General features: G+C 42.0%; 1 protein-coding gene across 3 annotated transcripts; it reads left to right on the forward strand.

Moving 5' to 3' along the window:
- Nucleotides 1–13375: 13375 nt before the first annotated feature.
- LOC147435415 (14-3-3-like protein) lies at nt 13376–16477 on the forward strand. 3 transcript variants are annotated; one of them, XM_086488481.1, is made up of 4 exons: nt 13377–14322; nt 15433–15555; nt 15958–16104; nt 16183–16477. In XM_086488481.1, exons 1-4 carry the CDS (start codon nt 13567–13569, stop codon nt 16243–16245), a joined length of 1089 nt encoding a protein of 362 aa, XP_086344607.1. In that variant the 5' UTR covers nt 13377–13566; the 3' UTR covers nt 16246–16477. The 3 variants fall into 3 exon arrangements, 2 of the variants coding, with proteins under 2 accessions (XP_086344608.1, XP_086344607.1); XM_086488482.1 differs by lacking the exon at nt 16183–16477 and having other exon boundaries at nt 13376–14322; nt 15433–15563; XR_015185081.1 differs by lacking the exon at nt 16183–16477 and having other exon boundaries at nt 15433–15694; nt 15958–16093.
- Nucleotides 16478–17287: the final 810 nt, after the last annotated feature.

Raw genomic sequence — 17287 nt, forward strand, 5'->3', positions numbered from 1 at the left:
TAAATAAACCTAAATCTAATCTAACGTAAATCTAAATCTAACCTTATCTTAAACGATAAAAAGAGGAAAATGGTATAACCTTTCTATCACCCAAGTGTGGTAGATTGGTTATGCCATTTCCCTCTTCAATAACAAGTAAATAACATAAATAAACCAAAATCTAATCTAATATAACGTAAATTTAAATCTAACGTAAATAAACCTAAATCTAATTTAATATAACGTAAATCTAATCTAATGTAAATAAACCTAAATCTATCAAACATAAATCTAACTAAAAATAAACCTAGATCTAATCTAATTTAACTTAAATAAACCTAAATCTAATATAACGTAATTCTACATCTAACCTAATCTTTAACGTCTTTTGGGATAGTTTCCTACGACGGTAAAACTCTCTTCTTCTCATGTGTGTGTGTGTGTGGATGTGTGTGTGCCAATAAAAAGAGAAAAATGGTATAACCTTTCTATCACCCAAGTGTGGTAGATTGGTTATGCCATTTCCCTCTTGAATAACAGGTCTTGAGTTCAACTCCTCGTCGGCTAGATCTTTAAGGTCTCTTGAATTAGTTTCCTACGACGTTAAATTAAACTCTCTTCTTCTCGGGTGTGTGTGTGTTTGTGTGGGTGGGTGTGTGTGCATGCCAATAAAAGGAGAAAAATGGTATAACTTTTCTATCACCCAAGTGTGATAGATTGGTTATGCCATTTCCCTCATGAATAACAGGTCTTGAGTTCAACTCCTCATCGACTAGATCTTTAAGGTCTCTTGGGATAGTTTCCTACGATGTTAAGACTCTATTCTTCTTCTTCTTCTTCTCTCGCTCTCTCTCTCTCTCTCTCTCTCTCTCTCTCTTTCCTCTCTCAATGTGTGTGTGCATTTTTTGTTTATGCATGTGTGTGCGCGTTTTTGGTTTATGTATGCTCTCTCTCTCTCTCTCTCTCTCTCTCTCTCTCTCTCTCTCTCTCTCTCTCTCTCTCTCAAAAACACAATGTGTGTGTGTGTGTGTGAGAGAGAGAGAGAGAGAGAGGGAGAGAGAAAGACGAGAAGGGAACATGAGAGTGAGGAGAGGGAAGGAGCATACCTGGCTCTCCTTCCTCTCCTCGTGTGTGTGTGTGTGTGTGTGTGTATGTGTGTGTGGGGAAGAAAGAGAGAGAGAGAGAGGGAGAGCGAGCGTTACCTTCGCTTGCTTGAGCGTGCGCCGAAAACTCAGATCTGAGATCTGAGTTTTCGGACGCTCTCGGTTATTTTTTACCCATGACGGCGCCGCTATAGGCATCGCTATGAGCGTCGCTAAGTTACTTATAATTTAGCGACGTGCATAGCGACGCCGTGGGTTTTCACATTTGAGCGTCGCACTGCGAGCGCCGCTAATATTAAGTACCTCTTGTAGTGTTTGGGAACTCTTCTAGGTAGTGTTACAAGTAGATCCCTCTGTAGTGCAAAACACGACGATAGAGAAGAAGCAGCATCGAAGACTGATTTCTTTGTCAGCACTGGATAGAGACAAAGCGAGAAAGTGTTTATGTGTGTGCATACACACACACACACACACACACACCATTCCAATCAACTAGGAAGCGACTCAGAAGCGAGGAGATAGAAAGAGAGAGAGAGTGTATGCCCTCAAGTGTAAATATGAGAGAGAGAGAGAGAGAGAGAGAGAGAGAGAGCAAGGGAGTAAGAGGTGATTCTTCTTCGACATCGGAGATAACGAAAGAGAAGACTTGGCAAGGAAGAAGAAGAAGCAGCAGTGTGTGCTTTTGCTTGCACACAAACACACAAATAATTGGCAAGAAAGATTGGCTCTCTCTCTCTCTCTCTCCACATCTCTTCGTTATCCCATTGGTTTTGGAAATTGTCGACCATTGGCTTCGCTTTGACCTGTGCGTAAAGTGCCACTAAGGTAGCGAAAAATCCTCTTGACAGCCTGCCAATGCTTAGACCCTGGGCTATGCATAAATCTGCTGACCTGTGAGACTGCAACTGAATATCCGGCCTCGTGTTGCGTACATAAATGAGACAACCAACAACAGTTTGATAAAGAGTGACATCAGCAGGATCGCTAGCATCATGTAGACTCAACTTCAAACCTGTTTCCATAGGAGTGGCAATAGGTTTGCAATCCTCAAGTCCAAACTTACATAGCAATGTCTCTATGTAACTTTTCTGACACAAGGAAATACCACCATCACACTGCTTAAACTGTATACCCAAGTAATGATGCAACAGCCCCAAATCTTTCATCTTGAAAGTAGCATTCAAATCAGCCTTAAATTCAGCAATATGTCTCTCATTTGGTCTAGTGATCAGAAAATCATCGACATAAAGAACCACAATGAGAAGTACAAATCCTTTTTGCATCTACAACAAACTAAGCTAGCATGACAAGCACGATGTGTTTCATACCCTCACCCTATTCCAAGTGTCCAACACTTTGCAAGGCATGGAATCTTAACATGGTTATTACCCCAACATGCGGGTTGAATAATGCCCACTACCACAAAACTGAATGAATAAAATTTATATCACTATGGCGATAAAACACTCCTACCATCTGGTCCCTAAAGAGAGTGTTTAAGAGATGGAGAGGACTAGGTGGGTGTGTGGAAGAATTTGTAGTGGAGGCCTAGGTAGCAAATAAGAGAACTTTTCCTAATAATGTATCTTTCTAACTGACATCTCTCTCCTATAATGAAAAGAACATGCTAGGTTTTGGTCTCAAATACATTCCACGCTCTCCCTCTCTCTTCCCTTATTTATTCCTTCTCTAATAATAGTGGAGGGCTAGGTAGCAAATAAGAGAACTTTCCCTAATATAATGTATCTTTCTAATTGCCACCTCTTCCATAGCCAAGAGTGTTGGAGTAGGCTCTCAACTTCTCAACAAGCTTGGAGAAGGAGATGGAGTTCTCGCACTTTCACTAAGTGAGAATGAGCATGTGAGTGTTTGTGTGAGAGAGTATACCCCCCAAGCACACCCCCAACTTGCTATGGTCGACCCCTCATTGTAGCCCATGCTTGCATTTGATTGGACCCCTGCAATCCTAGCCAAACACATGCATAATGCATATCAAGCAACCATGGTAGAATTTGGACAAGTGTTCTCCTTTCCCCTTTGAGAGAGAGGGCTTGGAAAATGCTTTAAACAATTAATTAAATAACTAAATACTCATTGGACCCCTCTTTAGCCTAGCCAATAGGATTCAAGCACCCTGTGTGGCTAAGCATAGGGAGAACCTGACATGTGTCCTTGTGCCCCTCGAGGAAGGGGTGCCCTTTGAGTGAGAGGTTAAGTCAAACATACTCCTAGATTTCCCCCTCCTTTGTAGGCACTTCTTTGATTCAAGCCCCTCAAGCACCATACCCTCCAAGCATGGGAAGCTTCTCAAGAACCTTAGTCAGCAGGTACAGGCTTAGCATGAGCATGAATTCACTCTCTCTCATGCCCCTAGTTTGTATGCTCCCCCCCCCTTGTAGGGTTGCTTGTTGACTTTGGAACACCTTAAGCACAGGGCCAGCTTGGCCAAGGACCTTAGTCATCAAGCATGCCTAACATCTTAATTATTAAACACCAAATGCATGGGCCTAGCTTAACCTAAGTCCCTAGGTATAAGACTTTTAACACTAACCTTTGGAGGTCTTTAATGAAGCTAAACCTAAGGTCTTTAAGCTCCATTAGCTAGCATTGCTCTTTGACATACCATCTCTCATTTGGACCCATTGACTTTGGCCCCGTGTTGAGATAGATCCATAAGCACATGTCTATATTTTAACTCTTGTTCCCATTTATTCTCCCACATTAAATGTTCAGTTAATATGAGAAAATCATTTGGGTTAGTTAGATATTAGATTTTATGACATTACCTCTCTCTTGAAATCATAGTCGTCCTCGACTATGAGGTAGAGAAGATAAAGTGTTAGTCATTAATCGATGTTTCTTAGCAGGTAGAGGATCTCTTTTTACCCTACGACATCATTCCAAGATAAATGACTAATCCATTGGGGGCTTGGGAGACTTAGCTGCCGCAAGTATGCCTGATCTTGAGTCCATTCATTCTCCCAAAGTAGAGTGACAAATTCTACTTGGTGTTTGAGAGACGTCGTCATCACAAACATGATTCTAAGCATGCGTACTACTTAAATTTGTGCACAATGAAAAGAGAACTAGTCTTATAAGACAAAAACATTGATCATTTGAAAGATACATTTACATTTTCTTACTCTAATGTAGCATTGTAAGCATTGACAAGGTTCATACTATCCTTAAGGTGTATCCCTTGCATCTATCTAGCATCTTCAAAAGGATAATTTTTGAATTTAATAAGATACCATCGGATAATCTTACCATGTCGTAGTACCTTGTCTTCATGCCGAAGGATAGCTTCGGGTTGTAGCACCTCTTCTTGGTCTTCGATTTTTGGTGGGTCATCAATAATTGGCTCTCTTGTGTAGAGCTTGAGTAGGCTCACATGAAAATCATTGTGTATGAGCCAATGTTGGGCAACTTAAGTTGATAATCCATATCATTGATTGGCTTCAAGATTTGAAAAGGACCATAATATCTTTTTGCTAGTTTAGCATAATACTTTTGATGGCTCGTAGGAGTTTTTCTCGTTGTTTGCCTTAATCGAGCCTTGGGAAACTTGAGTAAGACCCAATCATTTTCTTTAATGTCAAGGCCCTTTTGTGCTTATCAGTGGCAGCTTTTTGCCTTTGTTGAGAGATGGATATAGCCTCCTTAATCTTTTGGAAAGATTGTTGTAGGTCGCGGCTATACTCATTGGCAGTGAAGATCTTCCCATGTACTTTAAGTAGCAAGGTACTTTTAGGTCTTCCCTCTATAATCTCAAAAGGTGCCTTTTCCATAGTAGTATGGACAGTATAATTGTACGCATACTCCAAGGGGTAAGTACTTCTCCCATTGTGAGCATTGATCTACTTTTGTAACATAAGTATTTAGTAGATCGAGAATCGTAAGATTGGCTATCTCACTTTGGCCATCCTTTTTTGGGTGATAGGTCGAAGAGAAATTCAATCTTGCACCTAGATTTTCAAAGAGTCCTTTCCAGAAACTACTGGTCATTCTAGGATCTCTGTCTGACACGATGAATGTGGGCAATCCATGGTGTTTGAAAATCTGGGATATGAAGAGGGTTTCCATTTGGTGTGCCTTAATAGTCTTTTTGACGGGAATAAAGTGTGCTTGCTTGCTAAACCTATCAATTGTTGTCCATATTCTCGTATTCCCATGGATAGACTTGTGTAATCCAAAGATAAAATCCATGGATATACTCTCCCATGATGAATTAGGGATTGGCAATGGCTGAAGTAACCCAGGTTGCTTCCTTCTATCATACTTGGTCTTTTGGCATACCACACATTTTGAAACATACTCTTGTATGTTTACTTTCGACATGGTAGGGCAATAGAAGTACGTCTCTACTTTTTTAAGAGTAGGTTGAATGCCTCTATGCCCCGCATAGGGAGGAGCATGGGATTCATACATGACTTTCTCATGAAGGGAGTGGATAACACATAGCGTATTGCCATGGAGAAGATAACCATCGTGCAAGGTGAATGATTCTTCTTTATTACCCAATGCAAGGGCTGACATTATGTCTTTAAAGTTAGGGTCAGTAGTATAATCATCTATCATAGAAGATAGATCATTGTGAGTTTCTATAGACAACGCATTGACTCTTGGTCGTCGTGAAAGTGCATCGGCCACTTGATTATGCTTACCAGCAATGTGAACAATATTGAAATAAAATTGCGAAAGAAAAATTTTCCGTCTCATTTGTTTGTCGGAAAGCTTAGTTAGTGTCATGAAGTACTTGAGACTTTGGTCGTCCGTTCGCAAAATAAACGGAGTCCCCAATAGATAGTGCTTCTATGTGTCTAGGGCATGTAGAACAACTAAAAGCTCTTTTTCATATATGCCCAAGACCCGCTCATTGGCATTGAGCCTTCAACTCTCATATGCTATGGCATGCCCTTCTTGAAGCAAGACTGATCCAAGGCAATCACCACAAGCATCACATTGGACCTCAAATGGCTTTGAGAGATCTGGAAGCATAAGGACTGGTTGGGAGGTAAGCTTCTCTTTGAGTTTGTCAAAGGTATTTTTCTCTTTAGCAGTCCATGAGTACTTAATGTTCTTCTTTGTTAAGTCATGTTATGGTCCTGCTATTTGAGAGAATTTTGCTATGAAGCATCTATAGTATGCACACATACCAATAAAACTTCTTAGCTCATGTAGATTCCTTGGATTAGTCCATGCTTTTATTACCTCCAACTTTAATGGATCCATAAGGATGCCATCTTGAGAGATAATGTGACCTAAATATTGAATCTCTTGAAGGAAAAATTCACTCTTCTTTTGATTGATAAAAAGCTTGTTCTCTCTTAAAGCTTGAAAAAATACTTGGAGATGTTGCTTGTGCTCCTCCAAGGACTTGGAGTAGATGATGATATTATCAAAGAACACTCCAGTAAACTTGCGGTGGGGTCTAAAACACTTCTCCATTAAACAATTGAACGTGGCCGGTGCATTGGTCAAGCCAAAAGGCATGACTAGATATTCATAAAGTCCAAACATTGTACGAAACGTTGTCTTTACGATATCTTCATTCACTATCCTTATTTGATGATAGCCACTTTTAAGGTCAATCCTACTGAAGTAGGTAGATCCTTGTAGCTTATCAAACAGACCTTTGAGCCGTGGTACGGGAAATCTATTTTTGATAGTGATATTGTTTAGCGCTTGATAGTCCACACACATGCGGTATGTACCATCTTTCTTTTGCACTAAAAGGATTGGAAAACAAAAGGGAGAGGATCTAGGCCTCACCATACCTTTGTCTACCAATTCTTGTACTTGCCTAATGATCTCCTCTTGTTGAGCTTTGGAAACTCAATAAGGAGGCTTGTTAGGCAGTGAGCTTCCTGGTAGGAGCTCAATTCGTCCCCTCGTTTTGGAGGTAAGTCCATACGGATATCATTGATAAAAACATCTTGGAATACATTTAGAAAATTACACAAGTCTAACTCTTCTTGATTCCTACCATTTTCATTTGATAAGACATTAGGACCTTTTATGGATTGTTTGACAAAAAAAAGCAAAAACTGAGCTTTTCATTGATTTATCAAAAGTAGGAGAATTTACAAGGGGTATGGTACAACCGGGCTCATTGGCATCTATGTACATGTTCTTTCCTTGTACTTGAAATACAACCTTCTTTCAAGAACTTTACATTAACAGCCATGCAATCAAACCATGGTGCCCCTAGGATGACATCTTCATGCTTGAGAGGAGAGATGAAGAAATCTTCTTTGTCAACATAGCCGTGGACATGAAGCCTCAATTTCCCAATCAAGGGAGAAACTGCGGCTTCTTGCCCCTTGAAGGCTCCATCGGCTACAACAACATCTCCCATCTCATGAGCTTGATGCCTTACTTGGTGGCCAACTTCATGGATATCAAAATGTGAGTAGAGCCAGGGTCAAATAGGATGAAGGCATCATGCTCCCTTACCTTTCCACAAGCATAGGAGAGAGGTGATTCTTTGCAATGAGCATCCTCTTTTGGAGCTCTGGTCGTGGAAGCTCTAGGAGTCTCATTGCCGGTATTTCTTTTGGGACAGGAACGGTAGCCATGTCCTTGCTCCCTACACTTGAAGCATTTGTGGTCCTTACTGAAAGCTTCTAGCTCTTCAGGAGAGAGTTTATTTTTAACTTTGTAAACTCCCTTCTCCTTGGACCGATTGTTGTTGTTGTTATTGAAATTGCCTTGGGAAGAGTTTTGGACATTGCTCTTCCCTCTTGATTCATTTTTTTCTTTGTTTTCCATGGGTTTGACATTCCTTTTAGCCCTTGTTGGAAATTGATGCGCGGCGAAACATAGTGTGGTGGATTACTTCGGTGATATAACCAAGCCGTTGGGAGTTGACATACTCAGCCATTTCTTCAGGTAATCCCACACAGAATTGTTGCTTTTGCTCGGCAAAATCTATCTTTTGAAAGACAGTAGCCTTGAGATGTAAATCTCAAAACATCTCCACATATTTGTGGATAGAGTCAAAACATCTCCACATATTTGTGGATAGAGTCGTTGGAAAGCAGCTTCAAACTCTGCTATTCGGTAAGCACTTTGTCCTTTGCATCGCTTGCAAGGAATTGCTTCATGATGGAAACTCGTAGAGTTTTCCATGTCTTTGGGGCTTTGTTGTTACCACAAAGTCTAGCCCACCATTGACAAGCAGATATGGCGTAGCTTGGAGGACTTTGTAAAGCCCTCATCTCCAAAGACCGCATCAAATTATTGGATGAAGGCCAATACTTTGTCCAGTAGCACCAAAGGTGCCATCATAGGTAAGAAGAGAGATACTCTTTCCTCCCTCTTTGAATTTCTTGAGCTTTTGGGACCTTCTCCAAGCAGGGTAGGATTTGCAATGTCCTCTCCTCTTGTATTCTCTAGGAGAATAGTTGTTGCTTTTGTCGAAAGAGGAGTAAGGTGAAGAAGAAGGAGAAGAGGGTGACCTCTTTATTTTCCTTTTTCTTTCTTTGTTTCATCTCTTCCCTTTTGGAGTGACGAGGAGAAGGACTATAGGTTGGCCGTTTCCTCTTGGGAGGAGTTGGCGATCATTTAGACCGCCGCCTTTATGGAGCCATATATTTAGAGGAACTTAGTGATTTACTTCTTTCTCATTCTTTGGATTCGTCCTCTCTTATGGGAGAGAGTCTTCTTCTCGGAGTCTCATCAAGAGGCTTCCTAAGTTCTCTCTCCTCTTGGAGAGGAAGGAAAATCACATAAGCAATAAGATATTGAGTAAATTCGGCTTGCAAAGCAGGGTTACCCATAGCTTGTTGCAACCTAGTAACAAGATAATTAACCAACATGTGCAAAATCAAAGTTGTCAATATTCATTCTACTCTTTTGATTATTGTCATCCATGCTAATTAAACTTATGTATAAATTGATTTGTGCTTTGGTACCCTCAAAAACCTTAGTCACTACTCTTCTTTACCTTTGAAAATTAGTTCTCAAGTAGCCACACTTGTGGCTTAGAGACTGTTGATTGCAAAGACTAGTGGAGAGGGTCTAACATTGCTCGGTTGATTATGGTTCCTGTTGAGCTTGCTAGTAGCTCAATAATGGTTAAGCCAAACGCAAGCCTCGAGAGACTCCATTATTAAGACTATAGTTCCCAACGGTGTACCTCAAACTAAGTCCTTTTCAACCAAGATAATAGATCCCTGTCCCACTTACCCTGTTGCAATGAGCAGGTCCAACCTTCCATGGACAACTTAAGGACCTCTCTTCTTAAGCAAGAAAAGAGAAACCAATAGCTCTGATACCAATGTAATGGAAATGGCCTATGAACTTTGAGAACAGCGTAATTAAGAGAACGAGAGTGAGCATTTTTATGAGACTACTTTGAAAACATAGAGGGTGAACTTAATTAGCGTAGCAACATAACCATTATACTTAATCAACTTGGCATGAACAATACTTTTTCAAGAGAGAGAATTAAAGAACTTGACAACAATTGAGGACCGGATTGATTTGGATCCGGTCCCCCCTCCAATAGACTTTTGTATTATAGATTCTTCCGTAAAGAGAGACTTGATACAATACAATCTTTGGTTCCTTGAGACCTAGGTGATGCAATGAAGATGGAAAGATTCATGCATCACAAGCATAACATAACCTTTGTAAAAGCATCAACCATCCCCGGCCTTAGCCCCAAGACTTCAAACACCTTCGAAGGTGGAGAGAGCTAGCGGGGAATGAGGGTAGGGAAGAGGAAGAAGAAACATTCATATGAGATAGAAATAGTTCCTCACTTATCATCACTCTTCTTGCTTAGCATAGCATAATAGCATAGTAATGAAGATGGAGAAGATGGCAAGCTTAAGCATTAAAGCATAGCTCTTGGTTGGATTTGCATTCCATAGCCAAGAGTGTTAAAGTAGGCTCTCAACTTAGGAGATGGAGTTCTCGCACTTTCACCAAGTGAGAATGAGCATGTGAGTGTTTGTGTGAGAGAGTATACCCCCCAAGAACACCCCCAACTTGCTTTGGCCGACTGCTTGCATTTGATTGGACCCCTGAAATCCTAGCCAATCACATGCTTAGTGCATATCAAACAACAATGGTAGCATTTGGACAAGTGTCCTCCTTTCCCCTTTGAGAGAGAGGCCTTGGAAAATGCTTCAAACAATTAATTAAATAACTAAATGCTCATTGGACCCCTCTTTAGCCTAGCCAATAGGATTCAAGCACCCCGTGTGGCTAAGCATAGGGAGAACCTGACATGTGTCCTTGTGCCCCTTGAGGAAGGGGTGCCCTTTAAGTGAGTGAGAGGTTAAGTCAAACATACTCCTAAATTTCCCCCTCCTTTGTAGGCACTTCTTTGACTCAAGCCCCTCAAGCACCATACCCTGCAAGCATGGGAAGCTTCTCAAGCACCTTAGTTAGCAGCTACAGGCTTAGCATGAGCATGGGTTCACTCTCTCTCATGCCCTTAGCTTGTATGCTCCCCCCCCCCCCCCCCCCCCCCCCCCTCTCCCCTCGTAGGGTTGCTTGTTGATTTTGGAACACCTTAAGCACAAGGCCAGCTTGGCCAAGGACCTTAGTCATCAAGCATGCCTAGCATCTTAATTATTAAACACCAAATGCATGGGCCTAGCTTAACCTAAGGCCCTAGGTCTAAGGACTTTTAACACTAACCTTTGGAGGTCTTTAATGAAGCTATCCCTAAGGTCTTTAAGCTCCATTAGCTAGCATTACTCTTTGACAGACCATCTCTCATTTGGACCCATTGACTTTGGCCCCGTGTTGAGATAGATCCATAAGCACATGTCTATATTCTAGCTCTTGTTCCCGTTTATTCTCCCACATTAAATGATCAGTTTAATATGAGAAAATCATTTGGGTTAGCTAGATATTAGATTTTATGACATCTACAACTCTAAACGGCATCCATTCCAAAATCCTTATGAATCATCATTGGTTGTTTGATAGGAAAACCAAACAAGTCTTAGAGATAAGATCATGATGTGATACTGAATGTTCATAGTAGTGGCCTCAGACTCTTTTACGGTGGTCAAGTTGGCATTGGTGAACCAATGCCATATGTAGATCTCAAACACCTTGATAGCATAAATTTTGTTAAGGAAAGTTGCATTGTGCCCTTTGCCCTATGCATAACACAACAACGAATTGGCCTTCTACTAAGGTGGGAGCCTCCAAACATGAAATATTTGATCTCAATAGAAGATTCAAAGCAGGAGAAGAGTGGCTTTGTTCTAAAGCCAGAGTCGGGGCAACATAGGTTGGTGTTGGAGCCGCAACCGTAGATGGCCCTTCCTTGGATACATCCATAGTGCAGGGATGCTTCCACGAGCTGGATTCTCCTTGGTTGATGCTCTGGTATGCTTGGTAGAGTTCGTGCACTAGCTCCATTCTCTAGATAATGTTGGAAAAATCCTTGATCCACCGGGTGTTGACGGAGTCATAAGATGTCAAAATTTTCCCAAGGGCTTGCCTTATTGTCCCATTCCTCATGCCGATGGTCATCATGAGCATCATTTCAACCTTTGTAGGAGCAAAATACTCCTATACTCTAGTCACAACATAGTCTCTGTAACTTTGACGTGCATACTTGGCAACGACACTCAAGATTAGGGGGTCCAAAAAAAGGGAAGCTAAAGAAAAAATTGCATCGTCAGAATCCATTGGTCATGGCATCATGTCCACCTTTGTAGGAGATCTACAATCTTGTCACAATAGTCTCAGTAACTCTGCCATATTTTTAGCAAAGGCGCCGAGGATTTGAGGGTCAAAATAAGGTTGGAGGGTGGACTTTGGTAACAGACACAACTCTTACACAACCCTCTCAGTGATGTACTCACGGTGCGCTGAAGAGAGTTTTTTCTTTGGCTTTGTCATCAATATCCTACTCTCTCACTCACAAAGAGCAAGCATAATAAAAAAATACAAATACATGCATACACCAGGTGAAACAATAATTGATGACACTTCAAAGACTTATAGAAATGCTAGAAATACATGCATGTAGCCATTGACAATTAACAAATGCAAGAACACATGATTTAGTAAAGGCTCCTGCGGTATAAGCACTAGTATTCAATGCACACAAGACAAAGCACTTTAAGTAGGTTGAAAATAAGAACTTGGATTGATAAGTAAGGCCTCACTAGCTTACCTCTCCTCCCACATATACTTCTATTTAAGGCTTCTAATAAGGTCTAATCTCTCTCTCTCTCTCTCTCACACACGATTATCCTAGGTCTAAGTTCAAGACTCCAAGACTCGTTTGAGGTCTCTTGCAAAGTTGGGAATGCTCCTATGACTTAGGGTCCATGCAGACTGCCACAACTGCTATCCAAGAAAAGTTCGACTCTTCCAATCGAAAATGAGCATGGACTGAAGTTGGGTAGTGCGTAATTCACACAACCTGCACGCTTTGGACTGCATGCGCTCGCTTTTCATCTCTGTTATCAGAGCTGCAAACTCTCCCATTGGTTGCCCTTCCACCCTTCCACCCCATGGGCAGCATGGCAAGGCTGGAACTTCTCTTCTTCTAGTTGTCTGCCAGGTAAGCACAAAAAGTAGAGCAGTCATGGGCTGTGTGAACCAGGTTCTTCATCGGTATTGCTTCCCATTGGTCCACCTTGGAAAATAGTCGAGGTTGTTGGGCAATCTGAACCCTCTCTTAGAGCCCCCTCATAGATCCTTAAAAGGGCGGCAAAAATAGAGGGCTCTCTTACAAATGGTTCGAATCCGGTTTCATTGTGCGTTGCACATAGCAAGTAAAATCACGGTTAGTACAAAAGGGCAAATCAATAGAACCTCTTACGCCTTTAGAGGGGAGGGCTCCGTTCTACTACACTGTACATGTAGCTATTGCTCGCAGTCGACTCTTTTTAGGAGCAGAGTTGTTCACACACTGGGCGGACATGATGCGGCATCACAAAGTTTGAGCATTGTGTGGATAGATCAGACAGTTCGTGAAGGTGAGGTCGTAGGATCGACGCCTCCCCGCTTCCCAATTGCCATTCTCTGCGGACATCACTTCTTCTCATCTAATGAGGTTGTCCATTGTGTGGTCACTGTGGTGGGTCCCCGAAAGTGAACGGATGTCACGATTGCACCATGTCCTTGTCTGCAACGCAGTCTGAACCACCCCTAAGGCTGCACTCACTCTCTCTCTCTCTCTCTCTCTCTCTCTCTCTCTCTCTCTCTCTCTCTTCTCGGGTGTGTGTGTGTGTGTGTGCGTGCGCTAATAAAAAGAGGAAAATGGTGTAGTCTATCCATCACCCAAGTGTGGTAGATTGGTTATGCCGCTTCCCTCTTTCCAAGCGTGGTAGATTGGTTATGCCACTTCCCTCTTTCCTAGGACGCTAACATTCTCTTTTTCTTCTTCTTCTTCTATCTGCGCGGTATTTGAATTGGCGTCCCTCAGCCTTCACCTTCTGTTCTCATTCTGTGGGTATAACAAGATGCTGCGAGAGTACGCGTGCAGGGAGCATCGAAAATGGAAAAAAACAGCGTGGTGTTCAAAGCAGGCAATCGAGAGCAGTCCACCGCCATGGCACGGGTGGCCTTGGCGGCCCACAGACATGAGGATATGCTCAAATTCATGAAGAGAGCTGTCCAGATTGCAGACACTGAGGGCGATGACCCAACTGAAGAAGAGAGAAGCCTGCTCTGGGAGGCCTATAAGAGTGTAGTGAATGCCCTTCGCGTCGCCCGGAACGAGATCATAGTGGAGGAAGAGCGGAAGAGGGCAGTGGTAAAGGCTGATACCTTGTCTGTGCCTTTGGTAAAGCTCACGAAAGATTTGGCTGTGCAGACGAATGATGTGGGTGTGCAGACGTCAGTCGATTCTGATTCGGATCGGGACTATGTTCATGTCTCGAGCACAGAGGCAACAAAGGGTGATGATGATGATGTCGAGGATTTGTCAGATAAGCATGGCGGCGGCGGCGGTCCAGCCAATGATTCACATATTGAGGATGAGGATGCCGCATTGCCAGGAGGAGGGCAAGGCGAGAAGAGCATCTTAGAGCTTCTAGAGCTCTACCGTAAGGTTATGGAGGATGAGATCTGCCACATCTGCAAAGACTTTGTGAAGCTCTTAGAAGAGCAGGTGCATGCACAAGACGAAGAGAGCAAGGCTTACTTCCTCCAGATCAGAGCTGATCATCTTCGATACATATGTGAGGTCCAAACCGAAAAGGATCGGAAAGTCACTGCAGAGAAAGTCCGCCCCATCTACCTCGAAGCCCAGGTATGCTCTTAGCACGTGAGTTCATCTAATTAGGGGGGTTATGTAGCTCCATTTTTACACTTATTTAACGTACAAAAGGGTACCAATCAAAGAGGACATACATGAACTAGAAAAGGGCGCATTATATTCATGAAAAATCTACAGATTTTGGTTTTTTTATTTAATTATACCTTGAGTGCACATTTTATGGTTTACATAAGCCGCATCAAGTACACTGTAGTTGAAACCATTTTTGTATGGTTAATTGACCTAATGGTAATGGTATACCTAATGGCTTCAAAATTACATAGTGCAAGGACACTAGTAAACGCGAAAGGCAAATTAAGCCAAGAAAACACAAATGTAGCAATGTGCACTCGACCATCTCTCTTCATATAGACACAAAAAGTCTTTTGACTTTCCACTTCCATGGGTCTTCTCATTTCCTAAACCCACCCTTCACTTATTTCCTTTTGATGTTTTGAAAATCTCTTTGAAGACCTAATTGATGGTTGAACTTTGTAGTAATTTCAAGATTAAAGTAAGATTTTTAAAATTCCATATTATATGGGGCCAAGATTGCCTACCATGTACGATGATTGTTCGTCTTTTTGCAAATAAATTAGGCTCACGTATATTTCAAGTTCAAGGTTTGAAACTTTCTCCGCTCATACTTTATACCCATATCTGTTTGTCGTATGGAACATGTGCGAAAAAACTATGAAGTAGACATTGATCAGTGTCCCTCTCTCATGGGAGGAAGTGGGCTTGACTCCTAGGGGTTCACTGTATATAAGCCCACCATATCACCTGCGTTCAAGGCCTAATTTAAAAACTCCATATCTAGAGAGTTTACCTATTATAACACATCCTTTTCGAGTTTATGTTCCCTTTTGAATGTCAAAAATGTAAAAAGATAGGGGCTAAATGACCCCTTCATTTGAACTCACATACTAGGTTTACATAGTTACGAGTGACTCATAAGGCTTGAACTCACAATGCAATTCTTACACTGTGGCAAGCATAGCATTTTTAACTACTCGTAGTTTTCATGTTTTGGTTAGTATTACAAGCATTGCAAAGCTCTCTCCGATAGGATGAGTACTAACGATTTCCATTTATGTAATCTAGGAACTTGTGAAGAAATTTCTACCAGCAAGGCACCCCACCCGCCTTGGGTTGGCACTTAATTTTGCAGTCTTTTACTTCGACATCTTGAATTCCAAGGAAGAAGCTCTTAGACTATCAAGGGAGGTTGGTTGGTCGGTTGCTTTGTTTCTTGTGGATTATTTTGTTCTCTCTCAATGATTGTTGGTTGTTTATCTACAGAAACACAAGTTTTGTCTATTTTTGTTGGCATTCCGAGCTAGGCCTATGCAAATGTGTCTTAAAGGCAATGCATGTTCACTTCTTTCTCAAAGTTCTCTCTTTCTTTTTCCCCTTAAAGCTCTCTCTCTCTCTCTCTCTCTCTCTCTCACACACACACACACACACACACACACACACAGACACACACACACACACACACACCCATGCATGCAAGGCCTTGTGAGTTCCTCACAAGGTTCTTAACCTTGTTGTTTTTTATCTTGTTTCCCTCAATGCTTCACAATCCTGTCTGGTCTCTTTTTGTGCTCAACATTCAAAAAATGACAGGCTGTTCAAGATGTCGTAGAAGAAGCAAAAACCACTGACAATGTGAGGGTGCTGGGATTATTTGACGAGTCGAGGAGCAATGAGAGCGAGCAGTTGTTCAGTATGCTTAAAAATAACATCACACTTTGGAGCACCGATGACGACAAGGTATATTGCCATGTATTTCCAAATATTGCTCTGCCAAAAGTTCCCAAACTTGAGAATGAAGTATGTTACCAATGGTAGGATAACAAGGGCGACAACACGAGCAACATATGGAGAGCTCCAAGCGAAGACAGTCGTGGTTGATGATGTGGATGACTCAATGATGTGTCTCTTTGTGTGCGACAATAATTTATGTAGCTTCTGCAAGAGATATAAGAAGATAAAGCTATTTGCTACACAACTCAAATGCTTTTAGAGTTTTGGTGGATGCATGAATAAACAATGATCCCTTCTTTATTTTCACAACCCTGATGTCATTTGCATGCTTTATGGCCCAATGAAAGGAGATTATGCAATTGCTTATATTTTTGGCAAATATTAGCATCTATTATTTACATAATGTATTGACCTCTATAGGTTTTGTAAATTTCAAAGTGCATTTAAAGTCGAAGCCTGGAAGCTTGGTATTTCCTATTTAAAAGTAGTAAACCCTAAATTTCTGTTCTTTTCAAGATTGTCACACTTGTGACACCCCGAGCTCTCAGATAGAGAGACAGAGAGAGAGAGAGAGAGCTCTTAGCCGTGTGTGAGTAGAGAGAGAGAAAGAGAGAGCTAGCCCTCAACCCTACGATCTTCCGTCAACTCCGATCCTCCGACCCCCCGCTCATACATACTCGGGCATGAGACAACTTGTGTGAGAGAGAGTGCGAGCATGACAGAGTTAGAGCTTGAGATAGAGAGCGAGTGAGCGAGAGAGTGGTTAAGAGCAAGCGTTTTTTAACATGCGCTCACGCGCACACACCGACGTATGCAGATGCGGGCGAGTAAGCCCGGACATCACCCGGCATCGGCCCGACTTCGTCGACCCTCTCGACGATTTTTCTCCTTCTTCTCGGCTTCAGTTTTTTTGCGACCCGGCATCGATTTTCAACACCAATCCGACTTGGCCTCTACGATCGAAACCGGCTTCGAGCATAGGCGTCTACGGCTATTCAGCTAGCCACTCTCGTCTAGACATCTTCGACATTGACGATTAGAGCCGTTCGACGTCGACTCACGTTTCGGCATCAGCTCGACATTCTTACACATTGCGGTGGATTTTTCAATATCCGACCTAACATCGGTTTCACGTGGATGACATTTTTCTACGATCGACAGCTGTACTTGCCATACACACGGGTGAGGT

Source organism: Adiantum capillus-veneris, chromosome 18 (genome assembly GCF_014529385.1).
Source record: "Adiantum capillus-veneris isolate H3 chromosome 18, ASM1452938v2, whole genome shotgun sequence".
Taxonomy (NCBI): Eukaryota; Viridiplantae; Streptophyta; class Polypodiopsida; order Polypodiales; family Pteridaceae; genus Adiantum; species Adiantum capillus-veneris.

Excerpts from the sequence above, each read along its gene's own strand:
- LOC147435415 (XM_086488481.1), top strand. The coding sequence starts at position 13,567 with ATGGAAAAAAACAGCGTGGTGTTCAAAGCAGGCAATCGAGAGCAGTCC. Across the intron at positions 14,323-15,432 it reads CCATCTACCTCGAAGCCCAG|GAACTTGTGAAGAAATTTCT; the intron begins GTATGCTCTTAG and ends TATGTAATCTAG. Across the intron at positions 15,556-15,957 it reads CTCTTAGACTATCAAGGGAG|GCTGTTCAAGATGTCGTAGA; the intron begins GTTGGTTGGTCG and ends AAAAAATGACAG.